This window comes from Mustelus asterias, chromosome 29, assembly GCF_964213995.1.
Source record: "Mustelus asterias chromosome 29, sMusAst1.hap1.1, whole genome shotgun sequence".
NCBI lineage: Eukaryota > Metazoa > Chordata > Chondrichthyes > Carcharhiniformes > Triakidae > Mustelus > Mustelus asterias.
In genome coordinates, this window is record NC_135829.1 from 16,232,630 (window position 1) to 16,257,296 (window position 24,667).

A 24,667-nucleotide genomic window follows, 5' to 3' on the forward strand; every position below is an offset into this window, starting at 1 on the left:
GCACAGTGGGTTAGCACTGCTGCCTCACAGCGCCAGGGACCCAGGTTCAATTCCCGGCTTGGGTCACCGTCCGTGTGGAGTTTGCACGTTCCCCCCGTGTCTGCGTGGGTTTCCTCCCGGGTGCTCCGGTTTCCTCCCACAGTCCAAAGACGTGCGAGTTAGCTGGGTCGGCTGTGCTAAAAGCACCCTTTGTGATTCGAAGGGTAAATGCGTGGGGTCACAAGGACAGGCAGGGATGGGTCTGGATTCTGTCGGAGAGTCAGTGCAGACTCGATGGGCCAAATGGCGTCCTTCTGCACTGTAGGGATTCTACAATTCTATGATGGGTGAGTGCAATAAGAATATGCTAAGATCAATAAAGAAGATGGTGGAGAAATAATATGGCAGCTTGACTTTTACCTTCAACAAGTTTATTCTACATACAGCTAAGCAGAGTTACAAACCCCTTATGGTTCCCCCAACCTCAATTGTTCCAGCAGCATCCATTTATACTCTTCTAGAGGTTGAGCCAATGATCTTCACCTGTCTTTAACAATGCAATTGGCTTAACAATGTAACTGCTAAAGGATGCTGGGACATTGGCCAACCATCAGTGACACTGTTGGCGAATGGTTGGCCAAAGTCAATTTAACAATGGACAGCTGAGGTATAGTTACTCGGATGAAATAAGAACAAAGAACAAAGAACAGTACAGCACAGGAACAGGCCCTTCGGCCCTCCAAGCCTGCACCGATCATGTTGTCCTATCTAGACCAACCGCCTGTACCCCTCTATTCCCCACCTGTTCATGTGTCTATCCAGATAAGACTTAAATGTCACTAATGTATCTGCCTCAACCACCTCACGTGGCAGTGCATTCCAGGCCCCCACCACCCTCTGTGTAAAAAATTTCCCCCGCACTTCTCCACCGAACCTTTCCCCGCTTACTTTGAACTTGTGTCCCCTTGTAATTATCATTTCTGCCCTGGGAAAAAAGCTTCCAACTGTCCACTCTATCTGTTCCCCTCATAATCTTATATAAACTTCTATCACGTCGCCCCTCAGCCTCCATCTTTCCAGGGAGAACAATCCTGGTTTATTCAATCTCTCCTCATAGCTAATACCCTCCATACCAAGGAACATCTATACGGTGGCACAGTGGTTAGCACTGCTGCCTCACAGCGCCAGGGACCCGGGTTCGATTCCCAGCTCGGGTCACTGTCTGTGCGGAGTCTGCACATTCCCCCCCCCCCCCCCCCCCGTGTCTGCATGCGTTTCCTCCGGGTGCTCGGGTTTCCTCCCACAGTCCGAAAGACATGCTGGCTAGGTACATTGATCCGAACAGGCGCCGGAGTGTGGCGACTAGGGGAATTTCACAGTAGTTTCATTGCAGCGTTAATGTACTTATGACTCATAAACTTTTGACTTTATTTTACTTACTTACATCCTAGTAAACCTTTTCTGTACTCTCTCCAAAGCCTCCACGTCTTTCTGGTGGTGCAGTGAGCAGAATTGGACAGAGTGGGCGGAATTTTACTGGCACGTCCACCCGAGATTTGTACAATCCCACCAGTAGCCAATGGAGAATGTCGTTCTCCGAGCCTTGCCCGCCCCCGGAATCGGGGCAAGCGTGCCCGGTAAAATTCCAGCCAGTATTCCAAATGCGGCCTAACCAACGGTTTATAGAACTGTAACATAATTAACAAATACTGACTGAGGTTAGCGAGCGAATAAGGTAGGATAACTACAGGGGGCCTCAAGAGGTGGCCGGTTGTCGATGGTTAAGTTTAGCCCTCAGGCCGGTGTTCAGTGCTGCTGTGATTGATGTGGGGCTCACGGCCAGTCCTGTGTTTCTGGCCTCACAGCCGATAATCACAGACGCGTTCCCCTTCGCCCTGACGACCTGTGATCACCCATCGTTTTCTTGTTGGCTAATTGACATGCGGAACTCAGTGAGAAGGAAGATAGATTTCAAAATCCCCAAATATCAGTTTCGATCCAAGTGACTTAAAACTGACGCAATAATTAATACCGGCAGCTAAAGCAGGTTGGTTCGGATATTTGAACCTATTGTTACTGTCTGACATTCAGGAAACGTCTGAGACCAAACTCCAGAGCATTGCTGAGTTATATAAATTGTTGGCTCAAAAATTGCTTTCGGAAACATGAGCAAGGCTGGCAACTCTGACTGTGATTTCAGTGGAAATATTACAAAGCTTGTGACAAGGCTGGATACGTGGTTAAACACAGCAGGAAGCTTAACAACACCAGGTTAAAGTCCAACAGGTTTATTTGGTAGCAAAAGCCACACAAGCTTACGGAGCTCCAAGCCCCTTCTTCCTGGGTCTCTGACCTGAAGGAGGGGCTTAAGGCTCCGAAAGCTTGTGTGGCTTTTGCTACCAAATAAACCTGTTGGACTTTAACCTGGGTGTTGTTAAACTTCTTACCGTGTTTACCCCAGTCCAACGCCGGCATCTCCACATCATAACTACGTGCTAAATGCAGAAAGTTTCTGTAAGAGTTGAATCAACTTTAAGAGACTTTTAAAAAATAATTTGTGAGACGTGGGAGCCACTGGCTGGGCCTGCATTTATTGCCCGTCTCTAGTTGCCCGAGGGCAGTTGAGAGTCAACCACATTGCTGTGGCTCTGGAGTCACATGTAGGCCAGACCGGGTAAGGACGGCAGATTTCCTTCCCTAAAGGAGTGAACCAGATGGATTTTTCCGACAATTCATTCATTGAATTTAAATTCCACCCGTCTGCCGTGGCGGGATTCGAACCCGGGTCCCCAGAACATTAGCTGAGTTTCTGGATTAATAGTCTACTGATAATGCCACTAGGCCATCGCCTCCCCTCACATGCCAATAAACCTCTTAAATCGCAATCCACCCTGAGCCAATTTTGAAAATAAAGCAATCCATTCATTTTGGGATTTTGATGTCAACAGATAATTAGGCCTGCGTTAAAGGTAAACATGTTTTTTCGGATGCGATTCCATTGACGGAGCCTAATTAAAGGCCCATTCAGTGGAGAAAGAAGACATCCACACTTCTCCGCTGTATGTAGCATTGCTGCTCTGCATTTCCACCTCAAACCAATGTGAAGGTTAGAATCATGGAATCCCTACAGTGCAGAAGGAGGCCATTCGGCCCATCGCACCCACCACAATTCCACCCAGGCCCTACCCCCATAACCCCACATATTTACCCTGCTAATCCCCAACGCTAGGGTCAATTTAGCACGGCCAATCAACCTAACCCGCACATCTTTGGAGTGTGGGAGGAAACCGGAGCACCCGGAGGAAACCCACGCAGACACGGGGAGAACGTGCAGACTCCGCACAGACAGTGACCCCGAGGCCGGAATTGAACCCGGGTCCCTGGCGCTGTGAGGCAGCAGTGCTAACCACTGTGCCACCGTGCCGCCAGTTATAATGTTAAAGACTAACCAACCTCAGCCAACCGTCCATTGACCACATGGACTGCAGCGATTCAGGGAGACGGCTCACCATCACTCCTCAATGACTCTACTTTATCAGGAGGCTAAGGAAATTCGGCATGTCCGCTATGATTCTCATCAATGTTGACAGACGCTCTATAGAAAGCATCCTTTCCGGATGTATCACAGCTTGGTATGGATCCTGCTCTGACCAAAACCGCCAGAAACTACCAAGAGTCGTGAACGAAGCCCAGTCCATCACTCAAATCAGCCTCCCATCCATTGACTCTGTCTACACTTCCCGCTGCCTCGGCAAAGCAGCCAGTGTAATCAATTATATATCCAGCTTTGACAAAGGGTCATCTGGACTCGAAGTGTTAGCTCTTTCCTCTCCTTACAGATGCTGCCAGACCTGCTGAGATTTTCCAGCATTTTCTCTTTTGGTTTCAGATTCCAGCATCCGCAGTAATTAGCTTTTATTTTAATCAAGGACATACTCTCTTCCACCTTCTTCCGTCGGGAAAAAGATACAAAAGTCTGAGGTCACGCACCAACCGACTCAAGAACAGCTTCTTCCCTGCTGCCGTCAGACTTTTCATAGAAATCATAGAAACCCGACAGCACAGAAAGAGGCCATTCGGCCCATCGAGTCTGCACCGACCACAATCCCACCCAGGCCCTACCCCCATATATTTTACCCACTAATCCCTCCAATCTATGCATCCCAGGACACCAAGGGGCAATTTTTTTTTAGCATGGCCAATCAACCTAACCCGCACATCTTTGGACTGTGGGAGGAAACCGGAGCACCCGGAGGAAACCCACGCAGACACGAGGAGAATGTGCAAACTCCATACAGACAGTGACCCAAGCCGGGAATCGAACCCAGGTCCCTGGCGCTGTGAAGCAGCAGTGCTAACCACTGTGCTACCGTGCCACCACTTTTGAATGGACCTACTTCATATTAAGTTGATCTTTCTCTACATCCTAGCTGTGACTGTAACACTACATCCTGCACTCTCTCCTTTCCTTCTCTATGAACGGTATGCTTTGCCCGTATAGCGCGCAAGGAACAATACTTTTCACTGTATCCCAATACACGTGACAATAATAAATCAAATCAAATCAATCTGATTCCCTCTTGAAAGTCTTTGCTGAACCTGCCTCCACCACACTCACAGGCAGTGCTTTTCAAACCCTAACCCCTCGCTGTGTGAAGCGGTTTATCGTGTCGCCTTTTGTCAACTACCTTAAATGCGACCCTCGTTTTCTCAACCCAATGGAAACCCGTTCCTCCCCATCTGCTCTGTCCAGATCCCTCCGTCAAATCCCCACTCAACCCTCGCTTCTCCGAGAAAAACAAATCAAATCGAATCTCTTGGCGTTCGATAATATCGGCAGAGTTCAGTTTTCACCATGTAAACACAACCTGAGTCAAATCCAGAGTGAGGCAGCGTGGGGAGGTGGTATTACTCTGTGACATTCCACCCCACTGACTGCCTGATAGACGCTATTCCCAATTTGTTCCAAGGCACTGTTAAGGCAATTTGACACCTTGGCATTGTGAAAGCGACGGGGAGAGAGAGACTCGATAAATTCCACTTAACCGCAGTCTGATCGCTAATGTGCGGCGTGGGAGCAGCCTAGGAAAACTGAGTACATTACCAGACAATGGGATGTGAAATATGCAGTCGGGAGACACTCACCTTTGTAAGTCCAGTCAGACGCTGTAAAGAAAAGGACATGAACACATTAAATGAAAGCAAATCATGAAGCGTGTAATATTCACCTTTGTACAAACACATCTTGCTGGAGAAATACCAGTTGCTTAATGAAGCATTATTGATGCGAAAATTGACTTCATAGCATTAACAGTGCAATAGGGGGCCATTTGGCCCATCAAGCCTGCACCAACAACAATCCCACCCAGACCCTATCCCCATCATAGAATCCCTATAGTACCGAAGGAAGCCATTCGGCCCATCGAGTCTGCAACGACCACAAACCCACACACGGGCTATCCCCATTAACCCCACATATTTACCCTAGCTAATCCTCCTGACACTAGGGCCAATTTAGCGTGGCCAATCCACCTAACCTGCACATCTTTGGACTGTGGGGAGGAAACCGGAGCACTCGGGAGGAAACCCACGCAGACACGAGGAGAACGTGCAAACTCCACACAGTCACCCAAGCCGAGAATCGAACCCAGGTCCCTGGCGGTCCCTGGCGCCGCGAGGCAGCAGTGCTAACCACTGTGCCACCCTTTTACAGATCAAAATTGGCCAATAAGTTCAGGGGACAAGGAGATATTCCAGGAGTCGCGAACCTCCAGAACTTGCAACTTGTTTGACTGGTTGCTTTGCACTAATAACATCTCAGTATTAGCCTCCACATGAACTTACCAGGAAATACTGAATTCACACATTAATCACCCTTCCACAGAAAGTCAGGGCTGGTAACGAACAGCACAAATACTTGTTTGAACGACTTGTTGACGCAGTGGCCAACAGCCTCTGTAACCCACGTAAAAAGGGGACCAAGTTAACTTGCTCAAGTCTCAATTATTGCTGGAGATTGACATATTTTTCTGTTACTTCTTTTTTTTTTAAACCCCCTCTGCACTCTCTCAAATCCAATCTTTCTTTCCCTCCCTTTCTGTACCTGATCCAATCCTCCTAAAATATGAAGTGATGCCAGAGAGCCAGACGGTTGAAAATGCTACACAGTAAAATGTGGACAAGTGTGAGGTTATCCACTTTGGTAGCAATAATAGGAAGGCAGATCATTTATTGAATGGGTGTAAATTGAGAGAGGTGGATACTCAGCAAGACCTTGGTGTCCTCGTTCATCAGTCGCTGAAAGTAAGCACGCAGGTACAGCAGGCAGTACAGAAGGCAAATGGTATGTTGGTCTTCATCGCGAGAGGATTTGAGTGTAGTGATGGGGATGTTTTACTGCAATTACTGTAAGTATTCGCATTCCAACCATTATTCATGTAAATTGAGTTTGTGTCTTTATATGCTCTGTTTGTGAACAGAATTCCCACTCACCTGAAGAAGGGGCTTAGAGCTCCGAAAGCTTGTGTGGCTTTTGCTACCAAATAAACCTGTTGGACTTTAACCTGGTGTTGTTAAACTTCTTACTGTGTTTACTGCAATTGCACAGGGCACCCGGAGGAAACCCATGCAGACACGGGGAGAACATGCAGACTCCACAACAGACAGTGACCCAAGCCGGGAGTCGAACCCAGGTCCCTGACGCTATGAGGCATCAGTGCTAACCCACTGTGCTACTGATCCTTGTCACACAGCCCGTGGTTGGGGTCTGGAATGCCCTGCCTGGGGGAGGCGGGTTCAATCGAGGCATTTAATTGATGATCATCTGAATAGAAACACTGCGCAGGGGTACGGGGAAAGGGCAGGGCGATGGCACTCAGTTATTAAGGGGGAGTAGGTTTCCAAAATCACGAGTTTCTGATAGAATAGATCAGGATAAAGTGTTTCCACTGGCAGGGGAGCAACAGGCAATGATCAAAAGAAGAAGAGGAAGCAGGAGGAAATATATATTCACGCAGCAAGTTCTTGTGACCTGGAACGCTTGACCTGATCATGTTGGAAGTGAAACCAATAGCAAGTTTCACAAGGAAACTGAACATCTATTTGGATAAATATTTTTTTTAATTTGAATGGAATGGGGGAAAGGACAGAGAGAGAGAGAGATGAATTGAATCGCTCTTTCAATGAGCTATCATAGGATAGATAGGCTGAATAGCCTCCTTTTCTATGATTCAACTCTAATCCATTCTGTTTAATTCTCTCTTTCGTTTATCTCTCAATTGCACAGAGACTTTGACCTCGTCATTTACAAAGGTCTGAGAATAAGACCTTTGCAAGACCCTTCCAGCAAGTTAGCCTGCAAAGCATTTGGAAGTTCACAGGGCAAAGGTCTAACTCACAGAGACCCCCTCCCCTCCCAGATTTGCCCTAGACAGAATTTATGTCCATTGAAGCAGCAAATCCTCATGGAGAACTACTCATCCCCAGGCTGCGGTCTACAATAACTCACTCATCGCCACTTTGTAACGCCACACAACAAACCACAATGTTCAGAGTGTCTTCCCAAAACCTGAACACAGAGCCCATTCAACCCTGAACGCCGACCCCATCAAACACCGAACGCAGACCCCATTAAACCCTGAACGCAGCCCCATCAAACCCTGACCACAGACCCCATCAAACCCTGAACGCAGACCCCATCAAACTCCGAACGCAGACCACATTAAACCCCGAATGAAGACCCCATCAAACCCTGAACGCAGACCCCATTAAACCCCAAATGCAGACCAGATTAAACCCTGAACGCAGACCCCATCAAACCCCGAATGCAGACCCCATCAAACCTTGAACGCAGACCCCATCAAACCCTGAATGCAGACCCCATCAAACCCTGAACACAGACCCCATTAATTCCTGAACGCAGACCCCATCAAACCCCGAACGCAGACCCCATCAAACCCCGAACGCAGACCCCATCCATCCCTGAACGCAGACCCCAGCAAACCCTGAATGCAAACCCCACCAAACCCTGAACACAGACCCCATCAAACCCTGAACACAGACCCCATCAAACCCTGAACACAGACCCCATCAAACCCTGAACAGACCTCATCAAACCCTGAACGCAGACCACATCAAACCCTGAACACAGACCCCATCAAACCCTGAACGCAGATCCTATCAAACCCTGAACAGACCCCATCAAACGTTGAATGCAGACCTCATCGAACCCCGAACGCAGACCACATCAAACCCCGAACGCAGACCCCATCAAACCCTGAACACAGACCCCATCAAACCCAGAACGCAGACCCCATCAAACCCTGAACACGGACCACATCAAACCTTGAATGCAGACCCTATTAAACCCCGAACACAGACCCCATCAAACCCTGAACGCAGACCCCATCAAACCCTGAACGCAGACCCCATCAAATCCAGAACGCAGACCCCATCAAACCCTGAACGCAGACCCCATCAAACCCTGAACGCAGACCCCATCAAACCCTGAACGCAGACCCCATCAAACCCTGAACGCAGACCCCATCAAACCCCGAATGCAGACCCCATCAAACCCTGAATGCAGACCACATTAAACCCCGAATGCAGACCCCATCAAACCCTGAACGCAGACCCCATCAAACCCTGAACGCAGACCCCATCAAACCGTGAACGCAGACCCCATTAAACCCCGAATGCAGACCCAATCAAACCCTGAACGCAGACCCCATCAAACCCTGAACGCAGACCCCATCAAACCGTGAACGCAGACCCCATTAAACCCCGAATGCAGACCCCATCAAACACTGAATGCAGACCCCATCAAACCGTGAACGCAGACCCCATTAAACCCCAAATGCAGACCCCATCAAACCTTGAACGCAGACCCCATCAAACCCTGAATGCAGACCCCATCAAATCCTGAACACAGACCCCATCAAACCCTGAACGCAGACCCCATCAAACCCTGAACACAGACCACATCAAACCCTGAACGCAGATCCTATCAAACCCTGAATGCAGACCCCATCAAACCCTCAACGCAGACCCCATCAAACCCTCAACGCAGACCCCATCAAACCCTGAAGGCAGACCCCATCAAACCCTGAACGCAGACCACATCAAACCCTGAACGCAGACCCCATCAAACCCTGAACGCAGACCCCATCAAATCCTGAACGCAGACCCCATCAAATCCTGAACGCAGACCCCATCAAACCCTGAACGCAGACTCCATCAAACCCTGAACACAGACCACATCAAACCTTGAACGCAGACCACATCAAACCTTGAATGCAGACCCCATCAAACCCTGAATGCAGACCCCATCAAATCCTGAACACATACCCCATCAAACCCTGAACGCAGACCCCATCAAACCCTGAACACAGACCCCATCAAACCCTGAACGCAGATCCTATCAAACCCTGAATGCAGACCCCATCAAACCCTCAACGCAGACCCCATCAAATCCTGAACGCAGACCCCATCAAACCCTGAACGCAGACCCCATCAAACCCTGAACGCAGACCATCAAACCCTGAACGCAGACCCCATCAAACCCTGAACGCAGACCACATCAAACCCTGAACACAGACCCCATCAAACCCTGAACGCAGATCCTATCAAACCCTGAACGCAGACCCCATCAAACCCTGAACGCAGACCCCATCAAATCCTGAACGCAGACCCCATCAAATCCTGAACGCAGACCCCATCAAATCCTGAATGCAGACCCCATCAAACCCTGAATGCAGACCCCATCAAACCCTGAACGCAGACCCCATTTAACCCCAAACGCAGACCCCATCAAATCTGAACGCAGACCCCATCAAACCCTGAACGCAGACCCCATTTAACCCCAAACGCAGACCCCATCAAATCTGAACGCAGACCCTATTTCCCTGTTAAACTCTCAACACAGAGCCCATTAAAGTCTCAGGTATGTTCCCAGAATCCCAAATTGAAGCAGCAAGGTGCTGAGCGAAATCCCTGTATTTATCAATCCAGATGTTGGAAATTGATGCTCATTAGCCTGGCCGTGTGCCTCACGGAACTTTCTAGAGCTAAGGCTGAAGCCAGGGTTCAGACTCCGCTCACAGAGAGGGCATTTCCCTAATGGGGAGTCAGTCCCAGGGGGTCCCAACTGCTCCATCGCCGTCCCAGGGGGTCCCAAATGCTCCATCGCTGTCCCAGGGGGTCCCAACTGCTCCATCGCTGTCCCAGCCTCACCCATCCGGTACAATTCCAGCATTAATTCCTTTCCCCCCTCAGCAAGGACCCTCAAACTGAACCCCCCCCACCCCCCTGACAGCCAGCGAGGACCCTCACACTGAACCCCCCCCCCCCCCCCCCCGACAGCCAGCGAGGACCCTCACACTGAACGCCCCCCCTCCCCTGCCACAGCCAGCGAGGACTCTCAGACTGAACGCCCCCCCCCCCCCGCCGATGACCAAATCCAAAAGCTTGCGGGGGGCTGAAGGTGTGTGCGAGTAGTGATGTTCAAAGTAGGTTGGAAGGATAACTTCAGCAATTATAGGCTAGTCATTTAACACCGGTGCTGGGGAAGCTTCCAGAAACAATTATCCCGGATAGAATTAGTAGTCACATGGAAAAATATAGGGTAATTAGGAAGAGTGGGCATGGATTTCTAAAGGGGAAATCATGTTTGCTGGAGTTTTTAAGGAGGTAACGGAAAGGGTCGATGTGGGTAATGAGGTGTATATGGACTTGTAAAAGACATTTCAATACAGTTCCACTCAACAGACCCGTGAGGAAAGTTATAGCTCTTGGAATAAAAAGAGACAGGAACAACTTGCTATTGGCTCAATATCAAGAGGCAGAAAGTAATGATCAATGGACACTTTTTGGCCCGGAGGGAAGTTTGTGGGGGTGTTCCTCAGGGGTCGGTATTTGGCCAGGAGGATAAAAAGAAACTGTTTCCATTAGTTGGGGAATCTAGGATTAAGGAGCATGAGTCAAACCTTTCGGGAGGTAAGGAATTACTTCTATTCACTGAACCCACCCCCACCCCCGCCTCCCACAGCAGTAGAAGTTTGGAACAATCTTTCAAAAACTGCAATGTTGCTGGATCAATTCTTACCCTTAAAGCTGACATTGACAGATCGTTTGTTAACCAGAGCAATTATGGACAGGGGCAAAGGTGGGTAAATGAAGTTAAGTCGCAGCTTAGTCATGATCTGATTGATTGGCAGAACTGACTCAAGGGGCAAAATAGTTGTTATATTTCTACACAATCTGTGTAACCCCATGAACAGCCAGCTCGGCAGCACAGGAAGAGGCTTAGCACCCTCACACAATAGGGCAAACTGAGTAAATAAGACAAGTTTTCCCAGAGCACAACGAGGACTCTCACACCACAACAGCCCCCCCACCCAGCAAGGACCCTCACTCCGAACCCCCCCACAGCACACTGAACCCCCCACCAGTGAGGACCCTCACACTGAACCCCCCCTCCAGCAAGGACCCTCACTCCGAACCCCCCCCCCTACAGCACACTGAATCCCCCCGCCGAACCCCCCACAGCGAGGACCCTCACTCCGAACCCCCCCACAGCACACTGAACCCCCCACCAGTGAGGACCTTCACACTGAACCCCCCCACCCAGCAAGGACCCTCACTCCGAACCCCCCCACAGCACACTGAACCCCCCACCAGTGAGGACCCTCACACTGAACCCCCCCACCCAGCAAGGACCCTCACTCCGAACCCCCCCACAGCACACTGAACCCCCCACCAGTGAGGACCCTCACACTGAACCCCCCCCCCCAGCAAGGACCCTCACTCTGAACCCCCCCACAGCACACTGAATCCCCCCGCCGAACCCCCCACAGCGAGGACCCTCACTCCGAACCCCCCCACAGCACACTGAACCCCCCACCAGTGAGGACCCTCACACTGAACCCCCGCACCCAGCAAGGACCCTCACTCCGAACCCCCCCACAGCACACTGAACCCCCACCAGTGAGGACCCTCACACTGAACCCCCCCACCCAGCAAGGACCCTCACTCCGAACCCCCCCACAGCACACTGAACCCCCCACCAGTGAGGACCCTCACACTGAACCCCCCCCCCCAGCAAGGACCCTCACTCTGAACCCCCCCACAGCACACTGAACCCCCCACCAGTGAGGACCCTCACACTGAACCCCCCCACCCAGCAAGGACCCTCACTCCGAACCCCCCCACAGCACACTGAATCCCCCCCGCCTGCCCAGCCACCGAGGACCCTCACACCAAACCCCCTCCCCCCACAGCACACTGAAACCCCCTCCCACATGAGGACCCTCACTCCAAACCCCCCCCACAGCACACTGAAATCCCCCCCACAGGCAGTGAGGACCCTCACACTGAAACACCCCCCCCCCCCCCCCGACCCCCAGTCTGAGTGAATCACACTGAAACTAAATGAAGTGCCTAAAATGAAGCCCCCCAACCCCCTCTCCTTCTCCCAGGGAGTAAGTGAAAATCCTCCAGCCCCAGAGTGTGTGAAGACCCTGGAGCCCCCATTCCCTCTCTCCCCTCCTCCTGGGGGGGGGGGGGGGGGGTAAGTGAAGCCCCACTAGAGAACCCCCCCTCCCCCACCCCGCCAACCCCTCCTCACTGACCTCCAGAAGCCAGGAGTCGGCTGCTTGGCTGCAGGAAGATGAGAATTACTGATCCCCAGATGCAGGATCCTCGCCCCTGGGACATGGTGCGGACTGCGCTGCTGCTGCTGCTGCTTGTCTTGCCTCTCCCTCTCACTGTGTCTGTGCCTCTGGTTCTAGGCTCTTTATACAGACTGCTGCTGGAGGCTGGGCACACAGTTCACCTGGGCGTTACTGTGTGCAGCTGCTGGACAATGTGGAACCTGCCTGACCTGTTCAAAACCCCACAGCTATCATCAAAATGCCAGAGGCAGTGAGAAACTCCGATGAACGGGGTCCCAAAGATGGAGCATTCATTCATTCATTCATTTCCCTTCCCCCTCACAGAGTGTCCAACCCCCCCCCCCCCCCCTCTCTCTCTCACTAACTAACATCTTTCACTGCAGGAACTTTTAGAAAAATTCTTCGAATGAAATTACTGATTTCCTGTGTGGTAAATCCGAATGTTACAGCAGACAAAAAAAAAAGGAAATTGATTCGGGCAATAAAATAACCTGTGGATCATTTAATCTTTGGACCATTCAGTAAATGGCCACTGATATATTAACCACAAACAAGGGGCTTATAATTGTGAGGCTTGTTCCCCCTCCCCCACTCCCTCTCATTATTGCAAAGTTTAAGATTTAACAACGGTTTTAGCTGCTGGGGAGAAGAGTTAACGGTTCAGGAGGGGAGTCCGAGGTTAAAACTGGGAGAACTGTTAAACAAAGGGAGAGGGGGGTGGGGTGCAGGGGATACAAACACACAAAGGATGTGATTGCATCTAGAAAGGGTACAGAGGAGATTCACCAGGACGTTGCCGGGGCTGGAGCGGTTCAGCTATGAAGAGAGGCTGGTTAGGGCTGGGGTTGTTTTCCTTAGAGCAGAGAAGGCTGGGGGGGGGGGACATGATCGAGGTTGTGCAAAATTATGAGGGGCCTAGATAGGTTAGATAGAAAATAAAACCTTCCCCTTAGTGGGGAGGGGAGACATAGATTTCAGGAAAGGGGCAGAAGGTCTAGAAGGGATTTGAGGATCCTGATGGCACAGTGGTTAGCACTGCCGCCTCACAGCGCCAGGGACCCGGGTTCGATTCCCGGCTCGGGTCACTGTCTGTGCGGAGTCTGCACTTTCTCCCCGTGTCTGCGTGGGTTTCCTCTGGGTGCTCCGGTTTCCTCCCACAGTCCGAATATGGTGCTGGTTAGGGTGCATTGGCCGTGCTAAATTTTCCCTCAGTGTACCCGAACAGGCGCCGGAGTGTGACGACTAGGTATTTTTCCCAGTAACTTCATTGCAGTGTTAATGTAAGCCTACTTGTGACACTAATAAATAAATAAATAATGAGAGATGTGGATAGAAAGGTGGGGGTGGGGGCATAGATTTAAGGAATGGGCAGGAGATTTAGAGGGGATTTGAGGATTCTGGAGGCACAGTGGTTTGCACTGTTGTTTCTCAGCGCCAGGGACCCAGGTTCGATTCCGGCCTCGGGTCACTGTCTGTGTGGAGTCTGCACGTTCTCCCCATGTCTGCGTGGGTTTCCTCCGGGTGCTCCGGTTTCCTCCCACAGTCCAAAAGATGTGCTGGTTAGGTCAAAGGGTCATCTGGACTCGAAACGTCAGCTCTTTTCTCTCTTTACAGATGCTGCCAGACCCGCTGAGATTTTCCAGCGTTTTCTCTTCTGGTTTCAGATTCCAGCACCCGCGGTAATTTGCTTTTATCCTGGAGAGGAAACCCGGCTGTGCAACTGGAGAGAGTAAGAAGTTTAACAACACCAGGTTAAAGTCCAACAGGTTTATTTGTCAGCAAAAGCCACACACGCTTTCGGAGCTGGAGAGATACATGCAAGTTTTCCATCTGAACCTGACACTCTGACCGGAATTTTCCTGTCCCGCCCGCCACAGGATTCGTAGCAGGCGGGGCACGGAGCATGCAAAGATCTGATGACCTCGGTAGGGATTTTCCAGCCTTGGGGTGAGCGTGGTGGGAAAATCCCACGCTCTGTCAGATTGTGAGAAAGTTCTGCCCTCATGTGTGGCTCCAGGTTTAATAAAAGATTTTAACAATTTTAACAAAAGAAAGCTTCTGAGAACTGTTATCTGCAAGTTAAGCGTGAAAGACCCATTTCCTTTTGCACAGTGAAGCCTTTTCTATCACCAGTGTTGGTCATGTGATTGAAACTGGCTTAAGATAACAAGTTTTATCGAGAGAGAGATCGAGTCAGACTGCAGGAAAAACACGAGCGAGACAACGTACACAGGCAAAGGCAATGACACCTTGGCCTTTGAGGAACCATCGATCATCAGCTAGTCTGAGAACCTGGGCGCGATCTTACTGCCCCCTCACGCCACGCTCTTGCTGCAGTGAGGTTGGAGAATTTGGCAGCCAGCCAAATCTCCATTCACTGCTGCGGGCTTAGAAATTCCCGCTGGCGTGAAGGGTGGCAAGATTCCAGCCTCTGTCTCTGAAACTAGCCACAAGTCATCAAGCAGCCAATGGACTTAGCCAGTCCCAGTTTCAAAGTTAAACCTGAGAACCAACCTCTTAGCTATTCGACCGTCGGAAAGCTCGCAACCTGCTGTGAACCCTTCGCTTTGCAAGGCCAAACTTTAAATCATCAAATCCCATTGGAGAAACCACAGGCCTGCAATGCGGGAGGCCAGAAATAGTTAACTGTAATCTATAAAAAAACAAGGTGGCACAGTGGCACAGTGGTTAGCACTGCTGCCTCACAGCGCCAGGGACCCGGGTTCGATTCCCAGCTTGGGTCACTGTCTGTGTGGAGTTTGCATGTTCTCCCCGTGTCTGCGTGGGTTTCCTCCCACAGTCCAAAGATGTGCGAGTTAGGTGCACCCACCGGCCATGCTAAATTGACCCAGGATGTGAAGATTAGGGAGAAAGTGGGGCAAATACGTGGGGCCATGGCTATAGGGCCTGTGGGGCATGATCTGTTGGAAAGGCGGCGCAGGCTTGATGGGCCAAATGGCCTCCTTCTGCACTGTAGAGATTCTAAGATTCTACATGCACTGTCTTTATACTCAGGCTGGAATTTTCCAGCCGTTCTCGCTGGCACGGTCCTCCGCCGGTTTGCCGGTGGCCGGGATGCATAAAACGGGAAATCCCACCGCTGTGAACGAGGGGGGGGGGGCGATGAAGGGGGAAATCCCAACCTCAATCTTTGTGTGTGTGCCTGTGTGTGAGACTGAGTATGTGTTGTTGCGATAGGCTCGAGGAAGGACGCGGGGCTGGTTTAAATATCAATGACATGTTTACCCTATTGTCCTTGCTGGGCGAGATCCTCACCGGTGAGGATCACAGACGGTACCCACCAACGGGGACCTGACGTGATGGCCTCACCAGTGGGATCAGAGACCATTGAAGCCCCGTCAGGGGCAGGGGGCAGTGCCCATGGGGCAGTGCCAGCCTGGCACCCTGCAACTGCCTGCCTGCCTGGTAGTGCCAAGGGAGCCTGATGGGGGCAGGGGTGTCGGGGAGCAGGTCCATGGTGTGGGGGTTGTTGGGAGGGAGGAACTCTGCAGAGGAGGGAGGCTGATCAGTGGACGCGGCGATCAGGGCTTGGGGGTTGGCAGAATGTAATGTTACAGTCTTTATTTATTAGTCACAAGTAGGCTTACATTAACACTGCAATGAAGTTACTGGGAAAATCCCCTCGTCACCACACTCCGGCGCCTGTTCGGGTACACTGAGGGAGAATTTAGTACGGCCAATGCATCTAACCAGCACGTCTTTCGGACTGTGGGAGGAAACCGGAGCACCCGGAGGAAACCCACACAGACACGGGGAGAACGTGCAGACTCCATACAGACAGTGGCCCAAGCCGGGAATCGAACCAGGATCTGGGCTGTGAGGCAGCAGTGCTAACCACTATGCCACCGTGCTAAGGTGTTGAGAAAGATCAACTTAATATGAGGTAGGTCCATTTCAAATTCTGATGGCAGCAGGGAAGAAGCTCGAGTCAGTTGATGCGTATCTTCAGACTTTTGTATCTTTTTCCCGACAGAAGAAGGTGGAAGAGAGAATGTCCGGGGTGCGTGGGGTCCTTGATTCTGCTGGCTGCTTTTCCGAGGCAACGAGAAGTGTAGACGGAGTCAATGGGTGGGAGGCTGGTTTGAGTTTTGGATTGGGCTACGTTTACGACCCTTTCGATATCAGTCAGTTGCTCAACCCTCCTGTTGGAGACTCCGCTGAAGGAAGGTCCAGTGATGGGAGTAACCACAAATGGGTGAACTTGGGAGGACAGAGAATCCACTTAAACTCGGGCTGTCAGTGTGAGGGGAGCACTCTAAGTTGGCACATGGGCTCTTGACCAACTTGAGTTCCAATCCACCAAATTCTGCCACCCACAATTACCTAATTCAGGAAGATTTCCTCTGAATAGCTGCTTATTCATCACAACCTCGGGCATGGCTCAACATGAAAGAAGTTTCACATGAACCTTCCTATTTCCAAAAGGGTTTGAGAGAGGGAGAAGATGATGAAAGATTATTTTCACTGATCGCTGACTAGGGGACATTAAGTTTGGGATTAGAACTGTACAGATGAAAGGCCACTGGTTAGTGGAATATATGGAAGCAAAGCGACCCTCTGTGATTGTTGAAGGATTAGAGATTCCTCTCTGGGGCACTGCTGGGGGAAAATATCACAGAAATAGAAGGTTTAAACAAAGTTAACATTCATCTCCCAGATGTTCTACATTTAAATTGTCGGGTTTTAAGCTCCTCTGGCTGATGGGGGAGCCTGCGCAGAAATCATCTGAAAAACCCAAAGGCTGAGACGAATGAAAGGGGTAAACTTAGAAAGTTTATTATTATTACATCGGGGTGGCACAGTGGTTAGCACTGCCTCCTCACAGCGCCAGGGACCCGGGTTCGATTCCCGGCTTGGGTCACTGTCTGTGCTGAGTCTGCACGTTCTCCCCGTATCTGTGTGGGTTTCCTCCGGGTGCTCCGGTTTCCTCCCACAGTCTGAAAGACGTGCTGGTTAGGGTGCATTGGCCGTGCTAAATTCTCCCTCAGTGTAACCCGAACAGGCGCCAGAGTGTGGTGACTAGGGGAATTTCACAGTAACTTCATTGCAGTGTTAATATAAGCCTTACTTGTGACTAATAAATGAACTTTATTAGCGTCACAAGTAGGCTTACATTAACACTGCAATGAAGTTACTGTGAAATTCCCCTAGTCGCCACACTCCGGCGCCTGTTCGGGTACACTGAGGGAGAATTTAGCACGGTCAATGCACCCTAACCAGCACGTCTTTCAGACTGTGGGAGGAAACCGGAGCACCCGGAGGAAACCCACGCAGACATGGGGAGAATGTGCAAACTCCTCACAGACAGTGACCCGAGGCTGGAATTGAACCTGGGTCCCTGGTGCTGTGAGGCAGCGGTGCTAACCACTGTGCCGCCCCTAATTTGGCTGCATTGTGACTGAACGGAGCTACGCAAAGCAACTTAGCCTGTGCCGACAAAGAGATTCCCACTGAGCACACCGTAAGCCTGGACTCCACAGGCACAGGTAACTGCATTTGGCTAGTACGGGGATTGAACCTGCGACCCTGGCGTTATCAGCACCACGCTCTTACCATCCGAGCTAACCGGCCCACGGCTCTGATCAGCGGAACTGCGAAAGGGTCAAAAAATCAGCAGGTGACAGCTTTAGCTAAATAAATTCACTGATCCTGATGACCACAGACTTAGCAATGGAGGGCTAACGTTCCCATGACGACGGTGCAGCGTGGACAATGTACGATTCAAACTTTGAATGCAGCTTCCAGATTGCTTTTCCCAAATGATTTGATTAATAGAGGATTGGCCTGGTCTCAATATGTGGAAGTTTGATTCCCCCCTCCTGGCGCTTAACTCTTTTACAGATCATCTGAAGAGAAAGACACTCCCCTCGCAAAATTGACCCTCTGATTTGCAGAGCTTGGCATTGATGTTTAACAACAGCAGCTATTGGGATTTCAGTGGGGCCTTTTTTACAGAAGTGAAATGTCCCAGAACAGTTCCCTGAAGTGTTCATTAAATTTGACAGTGAGACGTCTATTGGCAGGATTGGAGTGGGAGGGGGCGCGTGTGGGTGGTCACAAAAGCAGACAGCTGTTGGGCATCATCACGGGGATGTGTGGAGAGGCCAACTCTCAACAGGGCTGCCTGATAATCGTTTAACTGCCGGGTGCCACAGTCTCCACTCCGAGAGTGGGAGAGACTCAAATCCACTCCCCCGCCTCCCCGACCACCTCCCACTGCCAACTATGGAAAGGCCTAGTTCAGTGTGAGTGAGTGTGTGCGTTGAGAGAGAGAGTGGGTGTGTGAGAGAGATTGTGTGTTGCGTGTGTGTGTGCATGATGCGTGTGTGTTGCGTGTGTGTTGCATGTGTGTGTTGCGTGTGTGTTGCATGTGAGAGTGTGTGTTGCGCCTGTGTGTGTTGTGTTGCATGTGAGTGTGTGTGTTGCGTGTGTGTTGCATGTGAGTGTGTTGTGTGTGTTGCGTGTGTTGCATGCGTGTGTGTGTTTGTATGTATGTGTGTGTGTGTGAGAGTGCGTGTGTGTGTATATGTGAGTTTGCGTGTCTGAGTGTGTGTATGTGTGAGTGTATGTATGTGTGAATGTGAGTGTGTGTGAGAGAGTGTGTGTGTGTATATGTGAGTTTGTGTCTGTGTGAATGTGTGTGTGTTAGAGAGAGAGTGAATGTGTGAGTGTATATGTGAGTTTGTGTCTGTGTGAATGTGTGTGTGTGTTAGAGAGAGAGTGAGTGTGTGTGTCACACCCAGATTGTTGTCCTGCTGAATGTGAATAGTTTAGAGTGTTTTCAGGCTGGACAAAAGCATTCTTCACGTTGGTGAGGACAAAGCCTGAGTCAGTGAGTGACTGCACGGAGCTTGCATACGGGCAGACTCCAGGATGATGGAGTGTTGGATTTCAGCCATTCAGAGACAAGGAATGTCAGTCAGCATTCCTGGATGCAAAGAGGGGGAATGATTTTAGGCTCCTTGTACGTGCCTCAAATTTCAGAGAGGATTGGCACTCAGACAAGGTGTAAGTGAGGAGTGTGGACACAGCTAAAACTGAAAGGTGGATGTAGAGTCACAGCTGATGGACAATCCTATAACTTTATTAGAATCATAGAATCCCTACGGTGCAGGAGGAGGCCATTTGGCCCATCGAGGCTGCACCAAATCTCCAAAAGAGCATCTTACCCAGGCCCTCCCCTCCACCCTAGGACCCATGGCCCTTTAGCATTCAGCATGGCCAATCCACCTAACCTGCATTCCTTTGGAGTGTGGGAGGAAACCGGAGCACCCGGAAGAAACCCACGCAGACACGGGGAGAATGTGCAGACTCCGCACAGACAGTGACCCAAGCCGGGAATCAAACCCTGTGAGGCAGCATTGCTAACCACTGTGCTGCCCTTACTAATGAATAATAGATGTGGTCAGTTAGCAATGACTCTTGCCAAACTGTCAGCACATTATTGAATATTAAGGGATGATATGTCCACAAATGAACTGTCAAAAATCTATGGGCAACATGCAACAATAGTGATCTATCCAGAATCCCGTGGCTGGACATTGATGAGGTAACCCAAGCCATAATGTATTTTTATTCATTCGCGGGACATGGGCGTCACTGGCTGGGCCAGCATTTATTGCCCATCCCTAGTTGCCCTTGGAGGGCAGTTGAGAGTCAACCACATTGCTGTGGCTTTGGAGTTGTATGTAGGCCAGACCGGGTAAAGACGGCAGATTTCCTTCCCTAAAGGACATGAGTGAACCAGATGGGATTTTCCGACAATCGACAATGGTTTCATGGTCACTAGTAGATTCTTAATTTCAGATATTTTTTATTGAATTCAAATGTCACCATCTGCCGTGGCGGGATTCGAACCCGGATCCCCAGAAGAATTACCCTGGGTCTTTGGAGTGCTAGTCCAGTAACAATACCATTACACCACCACCAACTCCCCGCCTCGCCAAGCCTCTGTAATAGCAGTGTGAATCCACTCAAAATCACTTTACCCATGCCACAGCTGCACATCCCACCCCCATGCAACCCACATGGTGTGACCCACACTCCCATAAAATATCCATGGGCAGCACGGTGGCTAGTACTGCTGCGAATCCCGGCTTGGGTGACTGTCTGTGTGGAGTCTGCACGTCCTCCCCGTGTCTGTGTGGGTTTCCTCCGGGCGCTCCGGTTTCCTCCCACTGTCTGAGAGACGTGCTGGTTAGGGTACATTGGCCGTGCTAAATTCTCCCTCAGTGTAACCCGAACAGGTACCAGAGTGTGGCGACTAGGGGATTTTCACAGTAACTTCATTGCAGTGTTAATGTAAGCATAATTGTGACACTAATAAATAATAGTGTCCTTGCCCGGTCTGGCCTACATGTGACTCCAGAGCCACAGCAATGTGGTTGACTCTCAACTGCTTTCCAAGGGCAACTAGGGATGGGCAATAAATGCTGGCCCAGCCAGCGACTCCCATGTCCCATGAATGAATAAAAAAAGACTTTTGGTCATCTGTCCAAATATCTCTTTATGTAGCTCTTGTCACATTTTTATCTTGTAGGCTAATGTAAGCCTACTTACATGGCAGCACAGTGGTTAGCACTGCTGCTTCACAGCGCCAGAGAACCGGGTTCGATTCCTGGCTTAGGTCACTGTCTGTGTGAAATTTGCACATTCTCCTCGTGTCTGCGTGGGTTTCCTCCGGGTGCTCCGGTTTCCTCCCACAGTCTGAAAAGACGCGCTGGTTAGGGTGCATTGACCCAAACAGGTGCTGGACTGTGGCGACTCGGGGAATTTCGCAGTAACTTAATTGCAGTGTTAATGTAAGCCTTACTTGTGACTAATATATAAATAAACTTTAAACTTTTACTTGTGACAATAATAAATTAATTAAAACAATAACTACTCACGCAACAACTCATATTTATATCACAGGGAAATGGGCTTGAAGGAAAATCTTGAAGGCACAGATGAGCGAGAGAGGAAATGCAGTTTAGGGAGGGAATTCCAGAGCTTAGCTCAGTGGAGCGTCTCACAAGCAGAATGTTGTAACCTTATCTTAACCTTAAGGCAGGATATAGTTGCCCGAGAGAGAGAGCGCCATGAAGGTTCACTGGACTAGTTTGCTGGGCTTGAGGGAATTGTGCCGTGGGAGATTTCCACATCTGAGCCCATGGTTGCTGGAGTTCAGAAGAATCAAAATACATGAAATTCTACTTTGGTAGAATTTTCTACTTTCTCAAGAGGCTAAGGAAATTTGGCATGTCCGCTATGACTCTCACCAATTTTTACAGATGCACTATAGAAAGCATTCTTTCTGGTTGTATCACAGCTTGGTATGGCTCCTGCTCTGCCCAAGACCGCAAGGAACTACAAAAGGTCATGAATGTAGCCCAATCCATCACGCAAACCAACCTCCCATCCATTGACACTGTCTACACTTCGGAAAAGCAGCCAACATAATTAAGGACCCCACGCACCCAGGACATTCTCTCTTCCACCTTCTTCAGTCGGGAAAAAGATACAAAAGTCTGAGGTCACGTACCAACCGACTCGAGAACAGCTTCTTCCCTGCTGCCATTAGACTTTTCAAATAGAAACCCTACAGTGCAGAAGGAGGCCATTCGGCCCATCGAGTCTGCACCGACCACAATCCCACCCAGGCCCTACCCCCACATATTTACCCGCGAATCCCTCTAACCTACGCATCCCAGCACTCTAAGGGGCAATTTTTAACCTGGCCAATCAACCTAACCCGCACATCTTTGGACTGTGGGAGGAAACCGGAGCACCCGGAGGAAACCCACGCAGACACGAGGAGAATGTGCAAACTCCACACAGACAGTGACCCGAGCCGGGAATCGAACCCGGGACCCTGGAGCTGTGAAGCAGCAGTGCTAACCACTGTGCTACCGTGCCGTCCCACGGCACCTACCTCGCATTAAGTTGATCTTTCTCTACACCCTAGCTGTGACTGTCACACTACATCCTGCACTCCCTCCTTTCCTTCTCTATGAACGGTATGCTTTGTCTGTATAGCGTGCAAGAAACAACACTTTTTCACTGTATACTAATACATGTGACAATAATAAATCAAATCCAAATCGCTGAGTCTCGCCACCGTCAACAGGTTTTCCCGTTGTTCGCACCCTCTGCCGCTGGTGAACTGTGTTGAACTCCTAAACACACAGTAATCTGTTCTGGGACATCACACCCCACTCCAGCCGGCAGTCCTGGGTCCCAATAAGACAGGGCAGCACGATGGCACAGTGGTTAGCACTGCTGCTTCACAACGCCAGGGACCCGGGTTCGATTCCAGTCCCTCAAACACCTTCTGAAAAGAGGGGAACTGGTTAAAAACAAAGGGGATTTGTTCACCTCCAAAACGATCGTATTAAACTCATCTCATTCTGCTTTTTATTTTCTTTATCCGTTCATCATTCTGGTCTCGGTTGGTCTCGCAGCTCAGGACAGAGTGTCACCAGGTGGCAGAACAGGGAACTGCAGCACATGTTCAGGGGAGACAGTGACTTGGTGCTAATAAATCTCTTTAACTTTTTAGTTATTAGTGTTACAAGTAGGCTTACATTAACACTGCAATGAAGGTACTGTGAAAATCCCCTAGTCGCCACACTCCGGTGCCTGTTCGGGTACACTGAGGGAGAATTTAGCACGGCCAATGCACCCTAACCAGCACATCTTTCGGACTGGGAGGAAACCGGAGCACCCGGAGGAAACCCACGCAGACACGGGGAGAACGTGCAGACTCCGCACAGACGGTGACCCAAGTCAGGAATTGAACCTGGGTCCCTGGCGCTGTGAGGAAATATCGCTGGACTGAAAATCCCAGAGGCTCGGGTTCATCCCCCCAAGGCTGAGGGTTCAAACCCCACCACGGCAGCTGGTGGAATTCGAATGCAGTTGTTAAACGGGGAGTAAGTCTGGAAATGGTGTCGGTGAAGCTATCACAGGGTTGGATGGCACAGTGTGTTAGCACTGCTGCCTCACAGCGCCAGGGGACCCGGGTTCGATTCGTGGCTTGGGTCACTCTCTGTGCGGAGTTTGCGCGTTCTCCCCGTGTCTGTGTGGGTTTTCTCCGTGTGCTCCGGTTTTCTCCCATAGTCTGAAAGACGTGCTGGGTAGGTGCATTGGCCATGCTAAACTCTCCCTCAGTGTACCCGAACAGGTGCCGGAGTGTGGCGACTAGGGGATTTTCACAGTAACTTCATTGCAATGTTAATGTAAACCGACTTGTGACACTAATTAATAAGTAAATAAATAAGATTGTTGTTAAAATCCATCGGGCTCACCCATGCCCCTTTAGGGAAGGGAATTCTTGCCCGGTTTGGCCTACATGTGACTCCGCACTCAGCATTGGTCGACTCTTTGCTTCCATGTGAGATGGCCACTCATTCCAACGGCATTTAGAATGGGCAACATCCCAGAAACAATGCCCACATCCCAGTAAAGGATAAGAATGTCCTCTAGGAACAATCTGGGATCACCATGGAGAGAGCGAAATCTTCAGCGATTATAATAGCCAATCAACACGTTCCTTTTCTTTGGAACAGAAAAGTGGGTGGAGCTTAAATCAGACTGTGGATTGGCTGTTGTTCATTTACGCTACCAACCAATACCGATTTCAATTCCCCGTGGCACGCGCACACACATGCGGGGAGGACACGATGACACAGTGGTTAGCACTGCTGCCTCACAGCGCCAGGGGACCCGGGTTCGATTCCCGACTTGGGTCACACTGTCTGTGTGGAGTTTGCACATTCTCCCCGTGTCTGCGTGGGTTTCCTCCGGGTGCTCCTGCTTCCTCCCACACGCCAAAGATGTGCAGGTTAGGTGGATTGGCCATGCTAAATTGCCCCTTAGTGTCCTAAGACACCTAGAGGGATTAGCCATGGTAAATACGCGCAGTTATGGGGATAGGGCAGGATTGGGCCTAGGTAAGATTCTCTGTTAGAGAGTCAGTACAGATTCAATGGGCTGAATGGCCTCCTTCTGCACCGTAG

At 50.3% G+C, this 24,667-nt stretch overlaps 1 protein-coding gene and 1 non-coding gene across 2 annotated transcripts in view; both read right to left on the bottom strand.

Annotated features, from left to right (window-relative positions):
* Positions 1–12,708, bottom strand: part of ca12 (carbonic anhydrase XII) — a 64,764-nt gene extending 52,056 nt beyond the window's left edge. Inside the window, exons 1-2 of the mRNA XM_078200138.1 lie at positions 12,606–12,708; positions 5,125–5,145 (exon numbers count right to left, since the gene is read on the bottom strand). Coding sequence (XP_078056264.1) covers positions 5,125–5,145; positions 12,606–12,690 — 106 coding nt within the window. The 5' untranslated portion in view covers positions 12,691–12,708. The remainder of the gene's footprint in view (positions 1–5,124; positions 5,146–12,605) is intronic.
* Positions 12,709–18,165: 5,457 nt separating this feature from the next.
* trnai-gau (transfer RNA isoleucine (anticodon GAU)) lies at positions 18,166–18,239 on the bottom strand. The gene has a single exon. It is a non-coding gene; the product is annotated as a tRNA-Ile (tRNA).
* Between the last annotated feature and the right edge of the window lie 6,428 nt (positions 18,240–24,667).